At 44.1% G+C, this 23,893-nt stretch overlaps 1 protein-coding gene across 1 annotated transcript in view; it reads right to left on the bottom strand.

Moving 5' to 3' along the window:
• Window positions 1-23,893, bottom strand: part of NFE2L2 (nuclear factor, erythroid 2 like 2) — a 53,809-nt gene that overhangs the window by 3,492 nt on the left and 26,424 nt on the right. Inside the window, exons 2-4 of the mRNA XM_040357673.1 lie at window positions 6,960-7,220; window positions 6,796-6,870; window positions 4,808-4,990 (exon numbers count right to left, since the gene is read on the bottom strand). Of these exons, the coding sequence (XP_040213607.1) occupies window positions 4,808-4,990; window positions 6,796-6,870; window positions 6,960-7,220 (519 nt within the window). The remainder of the gene's footprint in view (window positions 1-4,807; window positions 4,991-6,795; window positions 6,871-6,959; window positions 7,221-23,893) is intronic.

The raw sequence follows: 23,893 nt of genomic DNA, 5'->3' as shown, positions 1-23,893 counted from the left end.
GAAGCGCCGTAACACGTGCGGCTTTAACCCTTTCTTCGGCTGCTAGCAGGACCTTTCTTCGGCTGCTAGCAGGGACCAAAACGTGCTGCTAAAACTATGGCTTTACCTCCAACGCGGCGCGGCTACAGTGTGAAAGGAGCCTTTGAATGACAATTGCGTGGTCATGCAAAACTGTACCCAAATCAATCCTTCGTAATTTTCTTCACACAAATAGGAGCTTTCTTTTGGTGGCATTTAATCAAAGAGACCAAAAATGTGGAAGAAATTTTTTTTTACGTTTTTAGTTTGTTATAAAATTTTGCAAATAAGCAATTTTTCTTCTTCACAGATGTCCGCTGGTGAGGCTGCACTGATAATCAGGGTACTGGTGATCAGTGTAAATGTGCCCTGTCAACCTTGCTAGATAGTCTCTCCTTAACTCACAATGACAGCACGTGGAGGAAAAGAATTCCGATAACTGACAAAGTTTGTTTACATGTGATCAGCTGTGATTGGACACAGCTGATCACATGGTAAAGGGCTGCTGTGATTGGCCCTTTACCTCGATCTGTGATCAGCTGTGTCCAAAGGACATAGTGGTCACAAAGCGTGCCCCAGGGGGCATGGAAGGTGTGTTTTGGGAGGATGTCCAAATACCAAGAGCGAATACACCTAAAAAGTTAGAAACTTGGATTAGTAAAGTGTTGCTGGTTCCTGGGATAGACTGACAGGTGCAAGACTTCAGTATCCATTTGTCCACTCAGAAAGTGATTGTAAACCAGCTGAAAGTGTTACTAAACCCAGAACCTGCCTGCACTATGTCAGGTCTCCCACAGAACATGGAAATACAATAGTTTTAGTAAATATAAACTGATAAATACCTTTTTTCATCAGCTGTATATAGCAGTTTGAGCAGTCTTGCGACTTGTATCAGTGTGTGCTGATAGCTTGTAGGAGGAGTTTTCATTTCTCCCACGCTTGTCCTGTCTGGACAATGCTGATTGGCCCTGTGCTGATCACACTCTCCCAAGAAAAAAAAACCTCTCTAGCAATACACACCAAACTGAGCATGTGCAGTCTGACGCCATAGATTCTGTAAATATCAGGTTATTTTTGGAGTCTGTGGAAGAAGGGGAGGATCAGAGAAGACAGGATCAAGCAGCCTTTTTACACAATGCAGAGGATTAACCCCCTAGGTTCCACAGAGTATACCAAGCATGCTTTACTGCATATACAGACCGATTTTACTGTTGGGGGTTTAGCAACGCATTATTGTTAACATAGTGTTCCATATTTCAATAAACCCCCATCCACAGACCACATTATCCACCACCAAACATTTTTGGGGAAGAGAATCTTGTCCTCTCAACATTGGAATAAGCTGCTTTGTCAATGCAGGTGTTTGGTAGCTGGTAGTGGGTTATGGGGGGAGGATGACAGGGGGGTAGGGTGTTAGCAAGGTGGCAGTGGGTTAAAGGGGGGGGGGGTAAGGTGTTAGCAAGGTGGCAGTGGGGTGCCAGGTGGGATGGGCATCATAACTGATTGCTGTATGTGCAATATGGAACAGTGCCGTATCATGTACGTCAGTGTTATCTAATTTATGGGAATCACTGCCTCTTGAAATCCACTATAGCCTGTGCCCTTATGCTTTTATGGGAGGCGAGTCATCCATTAATCACGATGTGACATCCCACCCACCGTGTTCTTTTTAAGACCCATTTCACACTGAGGCGTTTTTCAGGCACTAAAAGGGCTAAAAATAGCACCTGTAAACCATGAAAAGCGTTTCATCTGTAAAGCGCTTCGGCAGCGGTTCTACACAGACACTATTAACCCTTTTTTTGGCCGCTAGTGGGGGTTAAAAGTGCCCTGCTAGCGGCCAAAAAGCGCAGCTAAAACTAGCGGTGCTTTACCGCTAACGCGGCCAAGCTGTTAGTGGGAAAGGGCTCTTAATTACTGGGCATGCAGAAGGAGGGAGGGAAGGACTGGGCTGTCATTTAGGATCTATATAAATCCCCAAGTGTGTGATGTCAATACCATGTGACTTGACTAGCTTGGATCAAATAGGAAATGTTCTCTCCAGAAATAGAGACCAAACTGAGCATGTACAGCCTTACTCCACTCACTGTTTCTTATCCAGACTTGTCCAGGGGGGCAGTGCATGAGGTGGAGGATCTGTGCATACAGGATGAAACAGCCTTTTTACACAATGCAGAGGATTAACCCCTTAGGTTCCACAGAGTATAACAAGTGGGTTTAGTAACACTTTAAGAGTAATCTCCCAACATACAGGTCCGGTAAAAGATGCTGCCTATCAATATTATGAGAAGCAAAGGTGGGTCGTGGTTTAGGAGAACAAAAGTCAGTTTGTATTTGTTTGTAGGCTTGTGTATCATTAGAATGCTGGCCACAGAGATCATCAGGAGTGCTCTCAGAAGTACAGAGGGTATTTTATCTGCAGTATTTCATTGTTATGGATGCAGATACATATAAAATGTTTGCATAAAAAATTGGCTTGTGCCCATTTAGCAAAGTGCACAAATAATGACGAAACTACGAGCAGACAGAAAAGACCATTTAGTCCATTAAAATATTTGTAATAATATTTTAATAAAACATTAAAGGTTTTACTAAACCCACAACAATAAAATCAGTCTGTACATGTAGTAAAGCATGCTTGTCATACTCACTGTGGAACTCAGGGGGTTAATCCTCCACATTGTGTAAAACGGGTGTTTGATCCTGTCTTCTAAATCCCCCCTTCTTCCACTGTCCCCAATCCATCTCCTGGTAGAACATAGCTTGGCGGAAAGCTGCACATGCTCAGTTTGGTGTGTATTACTAGAGAGTTTTTTTTTTTGGGAGGGTGCATGTGATCAGCACAGGGCCAATTAGCACTGTCCAGACAGAGGGTCAGGGGTCCTTCAGCCTCATGGGACAATCAGGGGAGAATGAAAACTCCTACAAGCTTTAACCAGTGCTCAGCCAAACACGGATAGAAGTCACAAGACTGCTCTAACTGCTGATGAGAAAAGGTATTCGGCTGTTTATATTTAGTAAAAAAAAAATGCATTTCCATGTTCTGTGTACTGTGGGATACCTGATATAGTGAATTCAGGGTCCAGGGTTTAGTAACACTTTAATAATTTTTTACACACATATAAATATATATATATATATATATATATATATATATATATATATATACACACTGTATTTGCTGGCGTATAAGACTACCTTTTACACTTAAAAAAAAATGGCCAAAAAGCAGGGGTCGTCTTATACGCCGGGTCAGCTGCTCGGATGCCTGCTGGATGTGCGGTAATACTGTATGTAGCTTTGGCTACATACAGTAGATACCGCTTAGCCAATCCCGGTGAGCGATGAATTCAAATGAATACAGAGCCTGCTCGGATTGGAGTAACAACCTCTGCCAATCCGAGCAGGCTACATACAGTAGCCTGCTCAGATTGGCTTTGAGAGTCAGAGAGGCGTGGGCTGATGATGTTACAGCCTCTGCCAATCCAAGCAGGCTTTGTATTCATTAATAGAATATATTGCTTGCCGTGATTGGCTCCAGCAAGGAGGAAGAAGAATATGGCTCCAGCAAGAATGAAGAAGAACATGGCTCTAGAAGGAAGAAATATGAAGCCTCGGAAGGGGGGGGAAACCTTATACGGTGAGTACAGGCAAAAAATCTTAAAAAACTGCAAAATTAGGGGGTCGCCTTATACACCGGCAAATACGGTATATATATATATATATATATATATAAAGAAAAAATTACTGTGTGTGTATATATTTATTTTATTATCCCCTCTATATTTCACCTTGGTAAATATTCATATTAGGCAGAATACATTGTTTATGTCCAAATCTTTTTAAGATCAAGTTGTCTTACTTTAAGGTAAAGGCTCAACATGCCAACACGGTCAGTATTTGTATGGACGCATGGCAAGCAGGCATAGACGGGGAAAAAAAAACATCACTTCTGAGGACTATCAATGCTTGTCCTTAGCCCCACCACCAGCAAATAGTAATACATAGTATTAACTCATTACTATGTTGCCGAAGCTTCACTAGACAATAACATGCAGAAGGTAGGAAAGGGAGGACAAGCTTCATTACTCATCAGGAAGTACTGATGCTTTTCCGGTTAGAATGGTCGAGGATCTGGCTGTGATTGGAAGGTTTTGGAGGCTGATGCAGGTATGTGCAATGGCGTGGTATACAAGGGGTTAAAGCAAGCTCAGGGCTGCTCCTACACCCTTAATCTTGCTATTGATTTTTAGGCCCCTTTCAGACGTCCGCTCCGTCTGTCCGTTCATTACAAGTCCGTTAACGGACTTGTAATGAATCCCTATGGGGACGCGTCCGTTAGCGGATGGAGCATCCGCTAGCGTCCGCGTCAGTCGGGTTCCGCTTTTCCGAACGGAAGAAACCCTATTTTTCTTCCGTTCGGCGGAGCGGAGTCACACGGAGCGGACCCGGAAACGGTCCGCTCCGTGTGAAAGAGCACTTACAGCTGGCAAAAGACTTTCAGATAAAAAGGATCCGGGCGGCTCTAGAGCTACCCAATTACTTTTAGAAGGCTCTGGAGGTGTGGGGTTTTAAGTAATTTCTAGCCCAAAAAAAGATTTTAACGTGTGCAAAAATGAAAAAGTGCCTCGGCAGACAAATGCGGTTTTTGTGCCAAGCTCCGCACCTGTACTCTATAAGACCCTTTTAGCTCACCTAATTTTATGGTTGGCTTTTAAAAATCACATTGTGATAATCAGAATTTGTATGCGATTGGCTTATATAGGAAGACGTCACAGCAACAGCCTACCTGTAACTCAGGAATAGACAGCAGCTCCTCCCAGGAGTGATCCATTCCATGCATGCCTCCTGCATTAGTGGTTGTGTTCTGCAGAGTTTCTGGTGCAGGAAGCTGTTGCGGAAGGAGGAAGTTCTGACTGACCTCCATGTGAGGACTGGGCGCAATTACTGTTTGGAAGGTCATTGTAGGTGCCTGAGAACATAAATAGTGGGGTTTCTTTTATATATAGTATTTTTTTATATGTCATTGTATTGTATATAGAATCTTTATATACAGTATCTAAAATGTTTAATACAAGATGAAATTAAAAAAGGAATAAAGATTGCATTGCATTGCAGACGGAGAAGGAGTTTGTCTACTCCGGGTCTGTACACCTAGAAGGGATAACTAGAGGCACTGGGAAAACTGCCACTACCCTCTTCTTGCAGTTTGGCTCAAGGTGCAAGGACACAAAGTGGGCAAACTGTAATTACAAAGTACAATATTCCACCAAGAATCATGCACAAACTGTGCAGGAATTGCAACAATGGAGACCATATGACACTGGCAGGCTGGACAATCGTTTAGAACATTTCATTATACACCAGAATGTGTTACTGACAGCCAGCAGCGCCTATGGCTTGTGATGGCTGAAGAGAGATCCAGTCCAGCGAAATTATACAGTTCTATTGAAGGTGTAATTAAATCCACAAAACCCAAGTATAAAATATGAGACCCTTTCTTACTTAAGCGGTAGTAAACCTAAAAAATAAAGATTTAATATGATGCAGCACACCAATCCTTAAAGTGGTTCTAAAGGTTGAAGGCATTGTTTGCATGCAGGTAAACAACCTTCAGTATTACAGCCCCCCCAATACTTACTCGAACCCAATCATGATCTGCCTCCTCCTTGGCTGAGAGAGAGCAGCAGGAGCCATTGGCTCTTGTAAACACACAGAGGGGGGCTCAGGAGGGAGCATGCACATATGCCCCTATAGCAAGCAGCTTGCTATGGAGACATTTAGAGAAGGAGGAGCCAGGAGCGCTGGTGGGGGGCCCAAGGAGGAGGATTATATTTTTGTTTTTTCTTTTTTGCAGTTTACTACTGCTTTAATTATCTCTAAGTGCTTGTTCAAACCTTGTCTGTTGAGATCTGCATTAATCAACACAAATGCATGTGGAAAACAGAAGCCGATCTGCGGGTGCCAGGCACTCGATGCCCTCTGGCACCCGATGATTGTTGGTAAACAACACAGAACAAGGCAGATGGCTTCTGTATTTCTGCAAAGCAGGGACTAGAATCCATCTCTTCCCCTAGTAAAAGCAGCACCTAAAGCACAGTTAACCCTTTTTCATTTTTTCTTTTAATCCTTTGATTGCCCTAGCTTTTTAACCCCGTCCCAGCCAGTGTGGGTTGACTGCTTAGGTCAGCACTGGTCACTGTATTAGTGTCACTGGTTCCGGCAAAGTGTCATATTGTCCGCCGCAATATGGCAGTCCCACTATAAGTCACTGATTGCTGCCATTACTAGTATAACATAAACATTCCATAAATATTTTTTTTTACCAAACACATGTAGCAGAATACATACTGGCCCATGTATAAAAAAAAAAACCTGGAAGCTGATTGGTTTCCGTGCAGAGCTGCACTCAATTTCGCACTTTGCAGTTTTAGTAAATCAACCCCTTAGTGCCTAAGCAGTCAACCCATCAGGCCTAAGCATTGTCTCATGGTGGCAAGGTTGTTGTTAGCACAGTCCCTATACTGATTATAGGGTATGACCTGTATTTGCATAGGGTCTTTATAGAGGCTACTGCACGGAAGTTAAGCCAAGGCATCAGAAGAAGATGCCTTCCACACATCAGGCAGGTTACATTTTTTTTTATACATATATATCTTGTCTGCACGTGCTGTAACTTATACTTCATTGGTCATTGCTAGTTGCCCTTCACTATACAATTAGGTACAAGATGCCACTTAGAATGTTATCTGTAGCCTTTAAAGCCTAAATAGTTACCTCCATCTGGAATGTATCAGCTAACATTTTCAAGCATTCATCAAAGGACAGTCCTTGGCCCAGATCTGACTTATTCTAGATACAAAAAGAAATGTAAACATTAGCTGGCTGATCCCAACAAGTAGTCCATGCCGCACTGCTTTAACGAGATGTGGACTAATTACCTGCAAGGAGCTTGTGACCACTGCAGCCTCGTTAGGTGCCGGCTGCTGAGTGGGGATGAATTCCCCGGTCTCCTCATCTAATTGCAGATTGGCAAAAAAGGCTTTTTCTTGCTCCTTCAGAAGCTGTTCCTGGTGCTCTTTTTCAATCTTCTTCTGTTTTTCCAGCTCATATCCTTTCTGTCTTTGGTGGTAGTCAAAAACCTCTCGACCAACACCGAGGTCAATGTCTTGTTTCCATAGGATGTCGATGAGATCCATATCCTAAGAAGAAAAATATAACATAATGTCAGTAAAATGTATAACCCCCTGTTTTTTTAATTGCCAATACTTCACTAGGAACATTAAAGATTTCAAATGGTTGCTAGGCTCACAAAACCAACTTCTCATTTGGACACCATTATGGCCCACTGAGTAATATTCATAGGGGTAGGTAGGTGTACAAGGGTAAACTGAGACGGTCCGAGTATCAGCACATCATCAAGACGACTTGGCGGAGGTGGGCCCGCTGCATTTATGATAAAGAAAGCAGCTGAAACACCACGATTCTGCTACAACTCAATAAAACATCTGCCACTAAAAACAGTTATTCAACACGGTCACCACCATCCAACACCAGAAAGGGGGATGGGCTTACCAACAATGGCCATGTCATACCAGTTTTGAAACATTGGAAAGTATACTAATCACCTGCCTGAATCGCTATACTGTAAACATATTACCTTCTTTAGCTAGAGGTGGCAATTGGCTAAAGAATTTATCCAGAAGACAATCTGATTACAGTGAAGGCCTCTTTCACACAGGCAGCCAGGGGTTGGTAAAGACAGGTGGCAGGGCCGCAGTTATACTAACCCCCTGGCATGCGATGTTGGCACCCCAGCCAATTTTCGGATTGGCTGTCGGGTGCTCACGCCGCAATTCGTCATAAGGGAAACCAGCAGTGAAGCCTTTCGGCTTCACAGCCGGTTCCCCACTGCGCATGCGCAAAGTGCTTTCTAAATCGGCCCGGTGGAGGGGAAAGGAAGAGGGGAGCCGAACTTCCGAGGGACAGTTCCATTTCCCGGAAGTGGGAGAAGGGGACCTGTGAAAAATAGGTACCCATTTTCCCCTCACTCCTAAAAGTGGAAAAGGTGGCGCCGGGGGGGGTCAGATCAGCGAAAGTTCCACTTTTGGGTGGAACTCCGCTTTAAAGTCAATGGGGCCATGGCTCAAGGTGGCGGCGCATTAGCCTCATTATAGCCTCATTATAAATTGCCATTTGTGAAAAAAAAGAAAACATAAGATACACGTATATACACATTCTGATACTTTGCATGATGCAAGGATCTAAAATAAGAACGTATTAGGCCCCTTTCACACGGGCGGATAGAATTCAGCTTTTAGCTGCGGATAAATGAAGTTATCTACCGCACCTAAACTCAGACAATGCTTTCCTATGGCACCATTCACACACTGCGTTTAGTAACGGTTTAGTTACATTGGGTTTTGTGCGGTTTGAAAAATGTTTACTGCATCGAGGACGGATTTATCGCAGCTATCTGTACATAACTGCGGGTGAAGTCTTGGAATTTCAATATAACAAACATGCTTTTAACAGCCGCAGCCGCCCCTCTGAAAGAGGCCTTAACCCCTTCCCGTCAGCTGTATGCATATACATAGCCTCTCGGCAGATGGGTTTTAATGCCAAGAGGCTGCATATATGCCTCCAAAATGTAAAAAGAAATGTATGAGCCGAGATCATGCACGCTCCCAGTACAGTTGCAGGTGGGTACTGGAAGGCCAATATGGTGGTCTGAGTTTATGGAAGGAGCCCGGAGGGTATTTAAGCAGCCCACTCACCCATGCTCTTTGTCGGTTCAGTGCGCGATACAACACGTCACTTGGCCGACTCGTCCCAGCTCACCTCATGTTCGTGAGTCTGCGCATTCAATCGCATTCGATACCCTCCCGCCCTTCCCTTTTTCAGGGCACTTCTCAGCATATCCTTCTTCAATTAACTACCCATTACTTACCTTGGGTATGCCCCCTTTTCTTGGCATACCGACCAGACCACCAAGGCACACTTCAGGTCTATTTATGTTGTAAGTCTTGTAGCGTGTTTATGTGATCCACATCTCTCTCGGTCAGAGGGCCACGACCATAAATATATATATATATTTTTTTTACACACACAGTATCTCACAAAAGTGAGTACACCCCTCACATTTTTGTAAATATTTTATTATATTTTTTTCATGTGACAACACTGAAGAAATGACACTTTGCTACAATGTAAAGTAGTGAGTGTACAGCTTAATAACAGTGTAAATTTACTGTCCCCTCAAAATAAATCAACACACAGCCATTAATGTCTAAACTGCTGGCAAAAAAAGTAAGTACACCCCTAAGTGAACATTTCCAAATTGGGCCCAATTAGCCATTTTCCCTCCCCGGTGTCATGTGACTCGTTAGTGTTACAAGGTCCCAGGTGTGAATGGGGAGCAGGTGTGAATGGGGAGCAGGTGTGTTAAATTCAGTGTTATCGCTCTCACTCTCTCATACTGGTCACTGGAAGTTCAACATGGCACCTCATGGCAAAGAACTCTCGGAGGATCTGAAAAAAATAAGCATTGTTGCTCTACATAAAGATGGATTAGTCTATAAGAAGATTGCCAAGACCCTTAAGATATACACTCACTACTTTACATTGTAGCAAAGTGTAATTTCTTCAGTGTTGTCACATAAAAAGATAATAAAATATTTTTAAAAATGTGAGGGGGGACTCACTTTTGTGAGATACTGTACATTATATATATATATATAGATAGATAGATATACATACACACACACACAAATGTGGTTTTCACGCCTTTATTCCGGTTCGGCAGCATCTAACCCTCAGGGTATAGGAGAAAGGCCTTTCCACTGTCTTTTGTAGTCATATGCCGTGTCACAAGAGAACTAGTAACAATAGGGAACTATCAGAGGAACTGTGCTCATTTCATTTCCTGTCACAATAATATTCTACACGCGCACAATAGGCTGCGTCTGGCTCACAAGGAAAGATACAGATCAGTATATTTCTGGAGTGATGCAAGGCTTTGCCTTTTATTAATCTGCTCACATAACAAGCAACACAAAAATTCCTAATCTTATCAGCACAATTCCAGTTAACTGTTTCATTGGAATTTGTGTTGACAGATATGTACAGAAAATGTAATACACGTTTCCAGATCGGTCAATCCGATGAGAATGGTCTGATGGACCGTTTTCATCAGACCAAACCAATCGTGTGTGGGCCCCATAGGTTATTTATCCATCGGTTAAAACATTTGAAACTTGTTTTAAAATTAACAAATGGATACCTAACCGATAGAAAAAAAAAACACGATCGTTTGTAGGCACGTCCATCGGTTAAAAATCTACGCATGCTCAGAATCAAGTCGACGCATGCTTGGAAGCATTGAACTTCGTTTTTTTCAGCACGTCGTTTTTTACTTCACCGCGTTCTGACACGATCGTTTTTTTAACTGATGGTGTGTAGGCACGACTGACCATCAGTCAGCTTCATCGTTTAACTGATGGAAAAATCCATCAGACCGTTCGCATCGGATTGACCGATCGTGTATACAGGACATTACCTGAGATCGAAGCCCCCGCAGCGGCCCTCGTTCCTCTCCTCCACCGCCGCCATCTCACTTCCTTGTATTGTGGCTCCGGCGCTGTGACTGGCCATAGCAGGGATGACGTCACTCCCGCTTAGGCCCTGTACACACGACCGAACATGTCTGCTGAAACTGGTCCGCGGACCAGTTTCAGCAGACATGTTCAGTTGTGTGTACGGCCGACCGGACAGGTTTCCAGCGGACATTTGTCCAGCCGACCGTTTTCTGGCGGACAAATGTTTCTTAGCATGCTAAGAAACATGTCCGCTGGAAGCCTGTCCGTCGGACATGTTCGGTCGTCTGTACAGACTCACCGTACATGTCTGATCGGTCGCCATCCCTCGCATGCGTCGAAGTGAATCGACGCATGCGTGGAAGCATTGAACTTCCAGGGCCGCGCACGTCGCCACGTCATCGTGTACGCGCGGATTTCTGGATGATGGTGTGTGTATAACCATCAGACAGAAATCTCCGGGCGGACATGTCCACTGAAAACGGTCTGGCGGACCGTTTTCAGCGGACAGTCCGTCCGTCTGTACGAGGCCTTATGCTCGCGGGACCTGCAAGGATGGCACGATCCCATTGAGAAACGGCACTCCATTGTCTAGGACGCACATGAGCCGTAGACATTGGTACTGTCTTTCTTGCAAATATCTCCTTAACAGTGTAGGTTAAGGAGGTATTTCCAGCACCTACAGGTAAGCCCTAATCTACCTGTAGGTCTAAGTGGTCTGTAAGGGTTTACAACCACTTTAATATTTTGGTTTATACCAATGCACTGAAAAACAGTAGGACAGGTTGCATTTTTACACAGCATGGCATTGGAAATGTCATTTTGTGACATTTCAGTAAAGATTAAAACAAAAATTTACAAAAACAGTGCCCCACACCTGACACAATGAAGCATAAAGTACACCCGCTGGTGTGACTGGGCCCTTAATGACAGAGATTCCATACAAGAACGTCTCACCAACTCTTATATCACAATAGAATATAATATATCCTGTAACAGTAGAACAGAATCTAGCTGTGTAACCATTGTGTTACTATGCCCTTTAGTGTTCTAATGCAAAAGAACACACATTGTGGGCTGAGCTGTAGTGGAACCGGAGAGTGAGCATTCCATACTGGATTCCACAAGCACAGATCTCCCTCTCTCATTACACACAGCTCTAAGTTAGCAATGAAAAGAGCAATGATAATGTGCATGATGCATCAACTCATAGCAGCCAGCGTTCAGATCTCATGATATACCCAAAGATATCACATGATGGTCACCCCGCCAAAAACTGTGGGAACCATTCATCAGATAAGCTGAAAGACCTGTTAGGACCACCAAGGCTTCCGCCAAGGGATGGTAACGATTTTCCATTCTTTGTCCTAAATGTGTATACCTGGCCAATAATCATTAGAACAGGTAATGCATAGACACCTAAACTCCTCCCAAGTCTATGGACATCCTCTGTTTATAGGCGTCGGTGTAGTGAGAGATTATTATTATTATACAGGATTTATATAGAGCCAACAGTTTGCGCATCGCTTTACAACATGAGGGCAGACAGTTGTTACAATACAATTCAATACAGGAGGAGGAATCAGAGGGCCTTTATCATTAGAGCTTACAATCTAGGAGATGACTGCCGATTGGCTGCTCTACACTCCTAATATACTGAAAAAGGTAACTTAGAAGAGATGTACAAGAGGCAATACTGAAAACTACATTTTTTACTTGAAAGGCAAAACTTTTCTCTGTCACCAACCTGGAAATAATTTGGGTAGTAGGATGTCGAGTTAAAATCTCCCCAGATCAAACAAAATTTACTTTTTAATACCGATCTTCACCAAGCAGAACCAGCCAATAGTAAATTTATATTTCTGTTTATACACTCCACTAATAAATATTATGGTGATTCACAATAAAGCTTAGATCTGAGGTTGTCAACTTATGAGCTTAAGGGGGCTTCAAATGTGGCCCGGACATCACTAAAGGGCGGCACATCCCACTGCTGTGTGAGCCAATTAGGGGAAAGAGACCCAGGAGAGCTGCTGCTCTCATGCACATCGCTGGATCGAGATGGGGCTCAGGTAAGTAGAAGAAGGAGCTGCACCAGAGGATTTACCTTTATGAATAGAATGCATTAAGGCTGTGGCGTACCAAGGGGGGGGTGGTCCATCCCGGGGGACACACTTTGGGGGGTGTCAGGCACTTCCCAGGGGCATGTGGGGCCCCTGCACTTTCCCTGTCATTGAAGCTTTGTAAATAGTTGATCTGATCAGCAGAGAGCCCAGCAGTGTCGGGGAAGCTGTCTGTAACTCCCCTGTCATCTCACCAAGTTAGGCTGTCCCTCGGGGATGTTCACCTAACCTGGCTCCCTACATCACCCTAACCCGACACTACAAACCACCCCGACACTATATACCACCCTAACCCAACACTATATACCACCCTGACACTATATACCACCCAAACCCGACACTATATATCACCCTGACACTATATACCACCCTAACCCAACACTATATACCACCCTGACACTATATACCACCCTAACCCAACACTACATACCAACCTAACCCGACACTATATACCACCCTGACACTATATACCACCCTAACCTAACACTATATACCACCCAAACTTGACACTATATACCACCCCGACACTATAAACCACCCTAACCCGACACTATATACCACCGACACTATATACCACCCTAACCTGACACTATATACAACCCGAACACTATATACCACCCTAACCCGACACTATATGCCACCCTGACACTATATACCACCCCGACGCTATATACCACCCTTACCCGACACTATATACCACCCTAACCTGACACTATATACAACCCCAACGCTATATACCACCCTAACCCAACACTATATGCCACCCTGACACTATATATCAACCCGACGTTATATACCACCCTTACCCGACACTATATGCCACCCTGACACTATATACCACCCTGACACTTTATCACCTAACCTGCCAGTATACCACCCCAATGTTGACGTGTGGTGCGCTGCCCACCCGCCTGGGGGGTTCCAGATATAGGATCCACCCTGGGTGCCAGATGCTTTGGGTAAGCCCCTGCATTAAGGTAAAAAAAAAACTTCTGCCTTTTGAACCACTTTAAAGTAAGATCTTCATCACCCTAACCTGACACTATATACAACCCCAACGCTATATACCACCCTAACCCGACACTATATGCCACCCTGACACTATATACCACCCTGACGCTATATACCACCCTTACCCGAAACTATATGCCACCCTGACACTATATACCACCCTGACACTATATCACCTAACCTGCCAGTATACCGCCCCAATGTTGACGTGTGGTGCGCTGCCCACCCGCCTGGGGGGTTCCAGATATAGGATCCACCCTGGGTGCCAGATGCTTTGGGTAAGCCCCTGCATTAAGGTAAAAAAAAAACTTCTGCCTTTAGAACCACTTTAAAGTAAGATCTTCATGACCGGTACCCTTTAATTTACCAGTGTGACGGGAGAATTATTCCCAAGCAGCTGAAGCTGTCACATGATTAAACCTACAGAGACTTGTTATGACAACTCAATAATGAAATAATGAGTTCTTTGCACGCTGCTTTCAGATGTTATTGCAAGGGCTGTTCACTATTAAAACAAAAAGACATTATCGTGCTAGAAGTAGGATTATGGAGTTTATTGTTGAACAAACCGGCAGAGCCAAGAGGAGGGCGTGTACCGACATATCAGGGCCTGGAAGGTGCACCTGTCCTTTAAGGAAAAAAAAATGGTTTTAAGCTTCTCTCAGACATAACACCCTGATATTAGCCGCCGATCACACAGGTGCGACTTGTCATGCAAATTGTCAGGTGGGATCACATGACAAGTCGCACCCTGTCAGCAATGGAACTGTTCAAATCGGTGCAACACACGCACTGATGTGAACAAGTGGTTTCTGCAATACTTTTGTGCATAAAGTCGCACAGATATCAGCCAAGTCGCACCGACATGCAGCTTTCAAATCGTGTAATTTCAAGTGAAGTCGCATGATTTCAGAGACGCATTCAGTGTGTACCTATAGCCATAACATTGCAGTTTCCATAGAGTAGGAAAGAGTTAAAACTCCCATCAGTTTATTCTGACTGTCCAGTTTGGGAGATTTCTCTTCAATTTCTGTCCCCAAAGACAGAACAGGAAGTCAGAGCAAATCTCTATTGGGTGAGGGGAATCCCTCCTTTGAAAAGTTGTCCCTACTTAAAAGTTACCTACATATTCCGATCTGAAGGCAACCGCAAAATTGGCAATTTTCCATCAATTTCTGTTTCGGTGACAATCGATTACCAGAATAAGCAGGGCGAGTCCTTGCAATGGGAACACAGCCATACAGAGACTGAAAGAGGTTGTAATCCTTCCTATTCTATTCAAAATTGTAAAAAAAAAAAAAAAAAAATAATAATAATAATAATAATAATAATAATAATAATAATAATAATAATAATACATAAATACATTTGGCTACACTTTAAAGCACTAAACTCTCTCTCAATCAGCATTAACCATTGTTCATCCTTATGCTGCTAGTAGCATCAACAAATACATAGGAAGGTAAAATGATATTTAATTCATTGTAAACTATTTGGCCCAGATTCTCAAAGGACTTACGACGGCGTATCGCCATGTACGCCGTTGTAAGTCCGAATGAGAGCCGTCGTATCTATGCGGCTGATTCTTAGAATCAGTTACGCATAAATTCGGCTAAGATAGGAGCGGCATAAGTCTCTTACACCGTCGTATCTTAGTTGCATATTTACGCTGGACGCTAGGTGGAGCTTCTGTAGATTTCGCGTTGAATATGTAAATTAGCTAGATACGCCGATTCACGAACGTACGTGCGCCCGGCGTAGCAAGATACGTCGTTTACGTAAGACATACGCCGGCGTAAAGTTACCCCTCATAAAGCAGGGGTAAGTCATGTTAGGTATGGACGTCGGAAACGTACGAACAGCGTCGTATTTTACGTCGTTTGCGTAAGTCGTCCGTGAATGGGGCTGGACGTAAGTTACGTTCACGTCGAAAGCATTGACTATTTGCGGCGTAATTTTGAGCATGCGCACTGAGATACGTTCATGGACGGCGCATGCGCCGTTCGTTAAAAACGTCAATCACGTCGGGTCACGATTCATTAGCATAAAACACGCCCACACTAGCCTACTTTGAATTACGCTGGCTTACGCCGGCACAGTTACACTACGCCGCCGTAACTTTGAGAATACGGGACCTGCTTCATTAAGTTACGGCGGCGTAGTGTATCTGAGATACGCTACGCCCGCACATGAATGAATGAAAAACTTATATAGCGCGGCACATGCGAACTGAATCGCTTCTGGGCGCTTGATGGTTCCTGTCTCTTGACATAAAAAGAGCAGAGTTTTAATCTGTCTTCTGAAGGTCAGGTGGTTTTCCTCCAACCGAATGCTGGTTGCTAAAGCGTTCCATAGTCTTGGACCCTGGAATGCAAACCTTCTTCCTACGTGAATCTGGGCCTTTGTCTTTACATTTTTTCAGTTGCTTCCTGGTTTCTGACCTAGGCCAAAATGATGTCATACACCCCAGGAATCTTCATGGGGATTTTTGTCTTTCATCTGGAGGAGGGGCTCTCTCAGCTAACCACACCTTTCTTCCTGCATGCCTGAGCTAAGGGAAGATGGATTCCAGCAATGCTACATGAATCATCTGCCCTTATCACAGCCACAGCTAGAAATGCCAGGGGGATTCCAAATAAAGCATGGAGACATGGATAGATGGGCACGTTTGCTTTGAATAATAAAAAAGGAATTAAATAGTGTTTTCAGTTTGTAGTGCTCAGATTCAAGAACGTCCTGCTTTATTTTTTCACACACATAGAGCTTTCTTTTGATGGTATTTGATCAGCACTGGGTTTGTTATGTTTTGCTATATATATATAAAAAAAAAAAACAAACACACACACACACACACACATTTTGTTCTGCTATAAATCATAACCAAAAAAAAAAAATCAATCAATCAATCAACTTTATTCAAAATTTTGCCCAAAATATACTCTGCTACATGTCTTTGGTAACAAAAAATAAATAAAAAATCCCAATAAGACCCCTTTCACACTGAGGCAGTTTTCAAGCGTTTTAGCGCTAGAAATAGCCTCGGTTGCGCTTGCGAGACATTAGAAAAAGTCCCGCAAATAGCATCTTTGGGGCGAGTTTGGAGCGCCGTAAAAAGTGCTCAAAAAACGCCCCTACACATTGAAATGAATGGACAGCGCTTCAAAAAAACACAGCAAAATGGGTGTTTTTTTGATTTTTTTAAGGTCATGTTGTGACATGACCTTAAAAAAAAGCCCCCCTAGCACCCTAGGAGCGCCGCTAAAATGCAGCTAAAGCACCGCAAAAACGACAGGCGCTCTAGCGCTGTTTTAGTGGTGCTTCAGTGTGAAAGGTGCATATAAATTGGTTTGTATGAAAGTTTGAGCGTCTACAAACTATGGTGGATATAGTGGAATTCTTATTTCTTTTTATACTAGTAATGGAGGTGATCAACGACTTATAGTGGGACTGTGAAAGTACAGTGGAAAATCTGAAACCAACTGCCACTGGGGGAGAACCAACTGCCACTGACATCACCAGTGACACTAATACAGCAATCAGTGCTAATACTATACACTGTCACTGTAGTAATGACACTGGGAAGGGGTTAACATCTAGGGCGACCAAGGGGTTAAATTTGTGCCTAACAATGTGCAATGTATGCAGATTTTTACTAATACTGTAATCTCTGTGTTTCTTACCTCTGCTTTACTGGGATAAGAAACAGAGATCATTCCCTCTGTAAGAGACCTGTGTTGATGTGAGCGCTCTAAACCAGGAAGTAGGCAACAACGTACCAGCACGTCACTTTGCCCACACGGGCGGCCCATCCGCAAGTACATAGCAGGTGGGCAGTCCTTAAAGGGGCTGTAAAGGTACAATTTTTTTTCCTAAATAGCTTCCTTTACCTTAGTGCAGTCCTCCTTCACTTACCTCATCCTTCCATTTTGCTTTTAAATGTCCTTATTTCTTTGGAGAAATCCTCACTTCCTGTTCTTCTGTCTGTAACTACACACAGTAATGTGAGGCTTTCTCCCTGGTGTGGAGTGTCGTGCTCACCCCCTCCCTTGGACTACAGGAGAGTCATGATGCCCACTTACACACAGCTCCTTTCTCTATCTGCAACGTAGAGAGAGTCCTGACTCTCCTGTAGTCCAAGGGAGGGGGCGAGTACGACACTCCACACCAGGGAGAAAGCCTTGCATTACTGTGTGTAGTTACAGACAGAAGAACAGGAAGTGAGGATTTCTCAGAAGAAATAAGGACATTTAAAAGCAAAATGGAAGGATGAGGTAAGTGAAGGAGGACTGCACTAAGGTAAAGAAAGCTATTTAGGGGAAAAGATTGTACCTTTACAGCCCCTTTAAAGCGGGAGTTCACCCAAAAATCAACTTTCTGCAGTTAGATCCAGCATACTGCTGACATCTGCAGTATGCTGGTCTTTTTTTTTTTTTGGTACTTATCGTTTTAGAAGTAATTCTTCTATGCCTCCGAGCGGGTATTACTTCCTGGTATAGGCGTTCCCTTCAAGACAAGTAAGTTGGTTGACAGCCTTCGATAGCGTGTCGCGGCTTCCGAAGATACACGAGTGACGCTCTGCAATTTACGGCGCCTGCGCAGTCAGCTCTACATGGCAGGCACCGTAAACAGCCAAGTGTCACCTCGGCTGTTTTCGGAAGCCGTGACGCGCTATCGAAGGCCGTCAATCAACTTGCTTGCCTTCGGGAACGCCCATTTCCCGCAGGATTCCCCGCTCGGAGGCATAGAAGAATTACTGCTAAAACGATAAGTACCAAAATAAAAAAAAAAAGACCAGCATACTGCAGATGTCAGCAGTATGCTGGATCTAACTGCAGAAAGTTGATTTTTGGGTGAACTCCCGCTTTAAGTGGTTAAATCCTAAAAGATTGTACAATCCGAGCACACAGCGTGTGTTTGGCTTTAGCAAGAGAATGTTTTATGAATTTATTCTCTAATGCCGCGTACACACGATCGGTCAAACCGATGGACCGTTTTCATCAGACCAAACCGATCGCGTGTGGGCCCCATCGGTTATTTATCCATAGGTTAAAAAAATTCAAACTTGTTTTAAATTTAACCAATGGATACCTAACCGATAGAAAAAAAACGATCGTTTGCAGGTACGTCCATCGGTTAAAAATCCACGCATGCTCAGAATCAAGTCGACGCATGCTTGGAAGCATTGAACTTCGATTTTTTTCAGCACGTCGTTGTGTTTTACGTCACCGCGTTCTGACACGATCGTTTTTTTAACTGATGGTGTGTAGGCGCGACGGAGCATCAGTCAGCCTCATAGGTTAACCGATGGAAAAATCCATCAGACCGTTCTCATCGGATGGACCGATCGTGTGTACAGGGCATTAGAGGAAGAGATCCTTCTGCCTAGAAATGTTTTTCCCAGCTGAGAAAGGCCTGGCAGGGTCCCCTGTGGAAGTGAATACCTCCAGATTGCAGCCTATACATTGTACAGAACTTTGCAGCGCCGCATTAACATTACATGAGGTGCCTGACATGAAAGACGCACAGCTGTTGTGCATTAGAAGACCGGCTTGTAATTAAAGTCAAGGCTCGGGACTGTAAGGTGATCTGATGATACAGAGGAGACTTCCCAGTAACTCCAGTATCCAGTGTCAGGGCGAGAACGGGGAAAACACAAAGTCCATTGGCATGCTGTCATCTAAAGGAACATCCCTATTACACACTCAAGACATTTTTCACGCACGTTTTTCCCCCTATTGACTGTGCAAAGTCCCAAGTCGCTCTAGTATGCAAATGTTGACATGGTAAGAGCCTGGTCCTGCCCCTTAAGCAGCCAATGTGTCATTGCTTGCCATGGTCTCTTACGTTTTTAGATGGCCCTAGATACAGCTATAGGTAGGCAACCTGGGGCCCTCAGGCTGTTGCAGAACTACAAGTCCCATCATGCCTCTCGGAGTAATTGTAACTGCCAGCCTTGCAATGCCTCATGGGAAATGTAGTTCCACAATAGCTGGAGGGGCCCCAGGTTGCCTGGCACTGAGCTACAGGCTACATACACATGAATGCCAAGCACCTGCCCCTTTGTCAGAGGGAGCCAAAGCACCAGGGGACACAAATATGGGGAGAACATATAGGGGCAGATCCTCATACATGTGCATGGGCGCAGCAGCGTATCTGAGATACGCTACGCCGCTGTAACTTACTTTGCAAATGTTTGAATCCTGAAAGAATTTGCGCCGTAAGTTACGGCGGCGTAGTGTATTTCTCGCGGCGTAAGGGCGCGGAATTCAAATGCGGCGAGTAGGGGGCGTGTTTCATTTAAATGAAGCGCGTCCCCGCGCCGAACGAACTGCGCATGCCCCGTCTGTCAAAACTCCCAGGGTGCATTGCTCCAAATGACGTCGCAAGGACGTCATTGTTTTCGTCGTGAACGTAAATGGCGTCCAGCCCCATTCACGGACGACTTACGCAAACAACGTAAAATTTTCAAAATTATACGCGGGAAGGACGGCCATACTTAACATTGAGTACGCCACCAGATAGCAGCTTTAAACTATACGCCGGAAAAAGCCGAACCGAAACGACGTAAAAGAATGCGACGGCCGCTCGTACGATCGTGGATCGTCGGAAAAAGCTAATTTGCATACTCGACGCGGATTACGACGAGAACGCCACCCAGCGGCCGCCGGAAAATTGCATCTTAGATCCGACGGCGTACTAAGGCGTACGCCTGTCGGATCTAACACAGATGCCGTCGTATCTTGTTTGGTGGATACCAAAACAAAGATAAGACGCGCAAAATTTAAAATTACACGGCGTATCAACAGATATGCCGGCGTAATTTCTTTGAGGATCTGCCCCTATAATTTTTGCGCAAACCAATCAATATACGCTTATTGTGATTTTTATTACAAAAAATATGTAGAATACACATTGGCCTAAAAACTGAGAAAAATTTGGCTTTTTAAAAAAAATAAAAATAAAATAAAGAGATATTTATTATAGCAAAAAGGTACAAAATATTTATTTATTTTTTCAAAATTGGCGCCCTTTTTTTGTTTATAGCGCAAAAAAAAAAAAGCTGAGGTGATCAAATACCACCAAAAGAAAGCTCTATTTGTAGGGGGGGAAAGGACGTCAATTTTGTTTGGGTACAACTTTGCACGACTGCGCAATTGTCAGTTTAAGCGACGCAGTGCCGAAACGGCCCAGTCATTGGGCAGCCAATTCTAAAGTGGTTAAAGAATTTAGAATTTCCCTTTCGGCACAGCTGCCTTATAAAATGAAACCTTCTTTAAAATTCCATTTCAGAACCTTAAAGTTAAAGGGTCACTAAAGGAAAAAAAAAATTTCCTTTACCTTACTGCAGTACTGGTTTCATGTCCTCATTGTTCGTTTTTGCTTTGAAGTAGCTGTAATTCTGCTGTGATCTCCACACTTCCTGGTTGCCTGTTTCCTTATAACCATCATACTGGGAGATTTTCACGGTGGTCTAAGCTGTCATTTCTGTGGCCCAGATTCAGTAAGCAATTGCGCCTGCGTAACCATAGTTACGCAGCGCAATTGCTGACTTGCGCCGGCGTAACGAGTTCTCCTGATTCAGAGAACTCGTTACGCCGACTGCAGCCTAAAATCTGCGTGGCATAAGGCTCTTATGCCACGCAGATTTTAGGCTGCATTCTTGCGATGACCACTAGGGGGCGTTCCCATTGTGGTCAGCGTATAGTATGCAAATTGCATACTTACGCCAATTCACAATGTTGCGCGCCCCCTGCGTACGCAAGTTACGTTGTTTCCGTACGGCGTGTTTAGCGTAAGGCTGCCCCTTCTAATAGCAGGGGCAGCCAATGCTAAACTATACCCGGCGTTCCCGCGTCGCGACGTTCGAATTTTACGTCGTTTGCGTAAGTGAATCGTGAATGGCGCTGGACGCCATTCACGTTCACTTTGAATCAAATGACGTCCTTGCAACGTCATTTGCCGCAATGCACGTCGGGAAAGTTTCCCGACGGAGCATGCGCTCTATGCTCGGCGTGGGAGCGCGCCTAATTTAAATGATTCCCGCCCCCGGCGGGATCATTTACATTGCGCGCGCTTACGCCGGGCAATTTTGCCGGCGCGCCCTCGCAATTTACGGAGCTACTGCAATCGAGTGAATCGAGGGCAGCGCAAAATATTTGCGGGGGCGCAGGGCAAAATCGTTGCCCTGCGCCTCCGCAAATAGAGCGCAATTCTTTCTGAATCTGGGCCTGTGTGTCTAAAACTCCTCAGAACCAATCAGATTCATTTTAAAAACAAAACACTGCCCTGGATTTGTTGTTTTTGTTCTGTGAGTCTTCCCGACTCACCTCTCACCCGGAACTTCATGTATGTACCTTTAAAACCGAACGTGAAACTAGAGGCACATTATATGATAGATTAAATTCAATTTTTAATAATTTTTAAAAGAAATCAGTTAACTTTTATGTCTCTATACCCTGTAAACAGTCATTTCAGCAAAAAATAAAATTTCCTTTAGTGACCCTTTAAGAAGCAAAAAGGTGTGCCCAGAGCAGCCAATTAGATTCCAGCTCTCATCTCTTCGTTGCAGGAGAAAATAAAAAATATCTGATTGGATACTGAATGAAATAGTACTTTTTTTTTTCTTCTCATTATAAAACAGCCCAACTGTGCAGTTATATTTCATGTGTTTTATAACGCCAGCCATAGCCTAGAAGGACGACCTATAACCGTAGGGAGCGGACATGTTATTCCACATACCAGCATCATCCAGCCATAGCTCAAGTATTTATTGGGTGGACTAAATCATGACCTACTTTGTTATCTGCTCTGGCACCGAAAACATTCAAGTTAATCCATTGCGGTTAATACACTTCCAAGCTCTTTTATAAATGCCGCTGCTAGGGGATGGCACAAGGCGGCAGAACGCCTTATAGAACTCAATAAGGCCACAAAAAGGTAAAAAGGTTAAACCCAAACCAGCGGGATGTTCGGAATAATGAATCCTTTGTCTGTATAACCCCAGCGGCCTCTGCGTCTGATAAACCTTGTGCCGCGATTCACACACTAATTACTGGTGTCCCCTCTGAGCGCAATAACAGCACACAATTTAATTACAAGTGACAACAAATAAAACATATACAGATGAAGCGCAATGCCGAGTGCATCTGTACTGTATATACATAAAAGCAGAAAAAGGATCCTCTAAAAAAGGATCCCGCAGACGCCATGTGATGATTTATCAGAGGAAAGAGGAAGGAATGTTATGTTTATTTTGCAGAACTCAGAAGCAAAATACCAGAGACAGTCATAAGAGACAGCCATAAGAGACAGTCATAAGAGACAGTCATAAGAGACAGCCATAAGAGACAGCCATAAGAGACAGCCATAAGAGACAGCCATAAGAGACAGTCATAAGAGACAGTCATATGCATTTGCTTTGTATACATTCAAATGTGAACGTTTTTTGTAAAGCGAAGGGTGCAACCTATGTACACATAATAGGAGTCCACCACAATTATCACATACATATAGACCACAGGAAAAATGGAAACATTCTGCCAAATAGATTTTGGGGCAGATCCAAAGAAATTACGCCGGCGTATCTACTGATACGCCAGCGTAATTTCAAAATTCCTGCGTCGTATCTTTGTTTTGAATCCTCAAAACAAGATACGACGGCATCTGTGTTAGATCCGACAGGCGTACGCCTAAGTACGCCGTCGGATCTAAGATGCAATTTTCCGGCGGCCGCTGGGTGGCGTTCACGTCGTAAACCGCGTCGAGTATGCAAATTAGCTTTTTCCGACGATCCACGAACGTACGAGCATCCGTCGCATTCTTTTACGTCGTTTCCGTTCGGCTTTTTCAGGCGTATAGTTAAAGCTGCTATCTGGCGGCGTACTCAATGTTAAGTATGGCCGTCGTTCCCTCGTCTAATTTTGACATTTTTATGTCGTTTGCGTAAGTCGTCCGTGAATGGGGCTGGACGCCATTTACGTTCACGAAGAAAACAGTGACATCCTTGCGACGTCATTTGGAGCAATGCACCCTGGGAGTTTTGCCGGACGGGGCATGCACAGTTCGTTCGGCACGGGGACGCGATTCATTTAAATGAAACACGCCCCCTACTCGCCGCATTTGAATTCCGTGCCCTTACGCCGCGAG

This window comes from Rana temporaria, chromosome 6 (genome assembly GCF_905171775.1).
Source record: "Rana temporaria chromosome 6, aRanTem1.1, whole genome shotgun sequence".
NCBI lineage: Eukaryota > Metazoa > Chordata > Amphibia > Anura > Ranidae > Rana > Rana temporaria.
The sequence above is the reverse complement of the archived record's forward strand: the minus strand, read 5'-3'. Positions and strand labels throughout refer to the sequence as shown.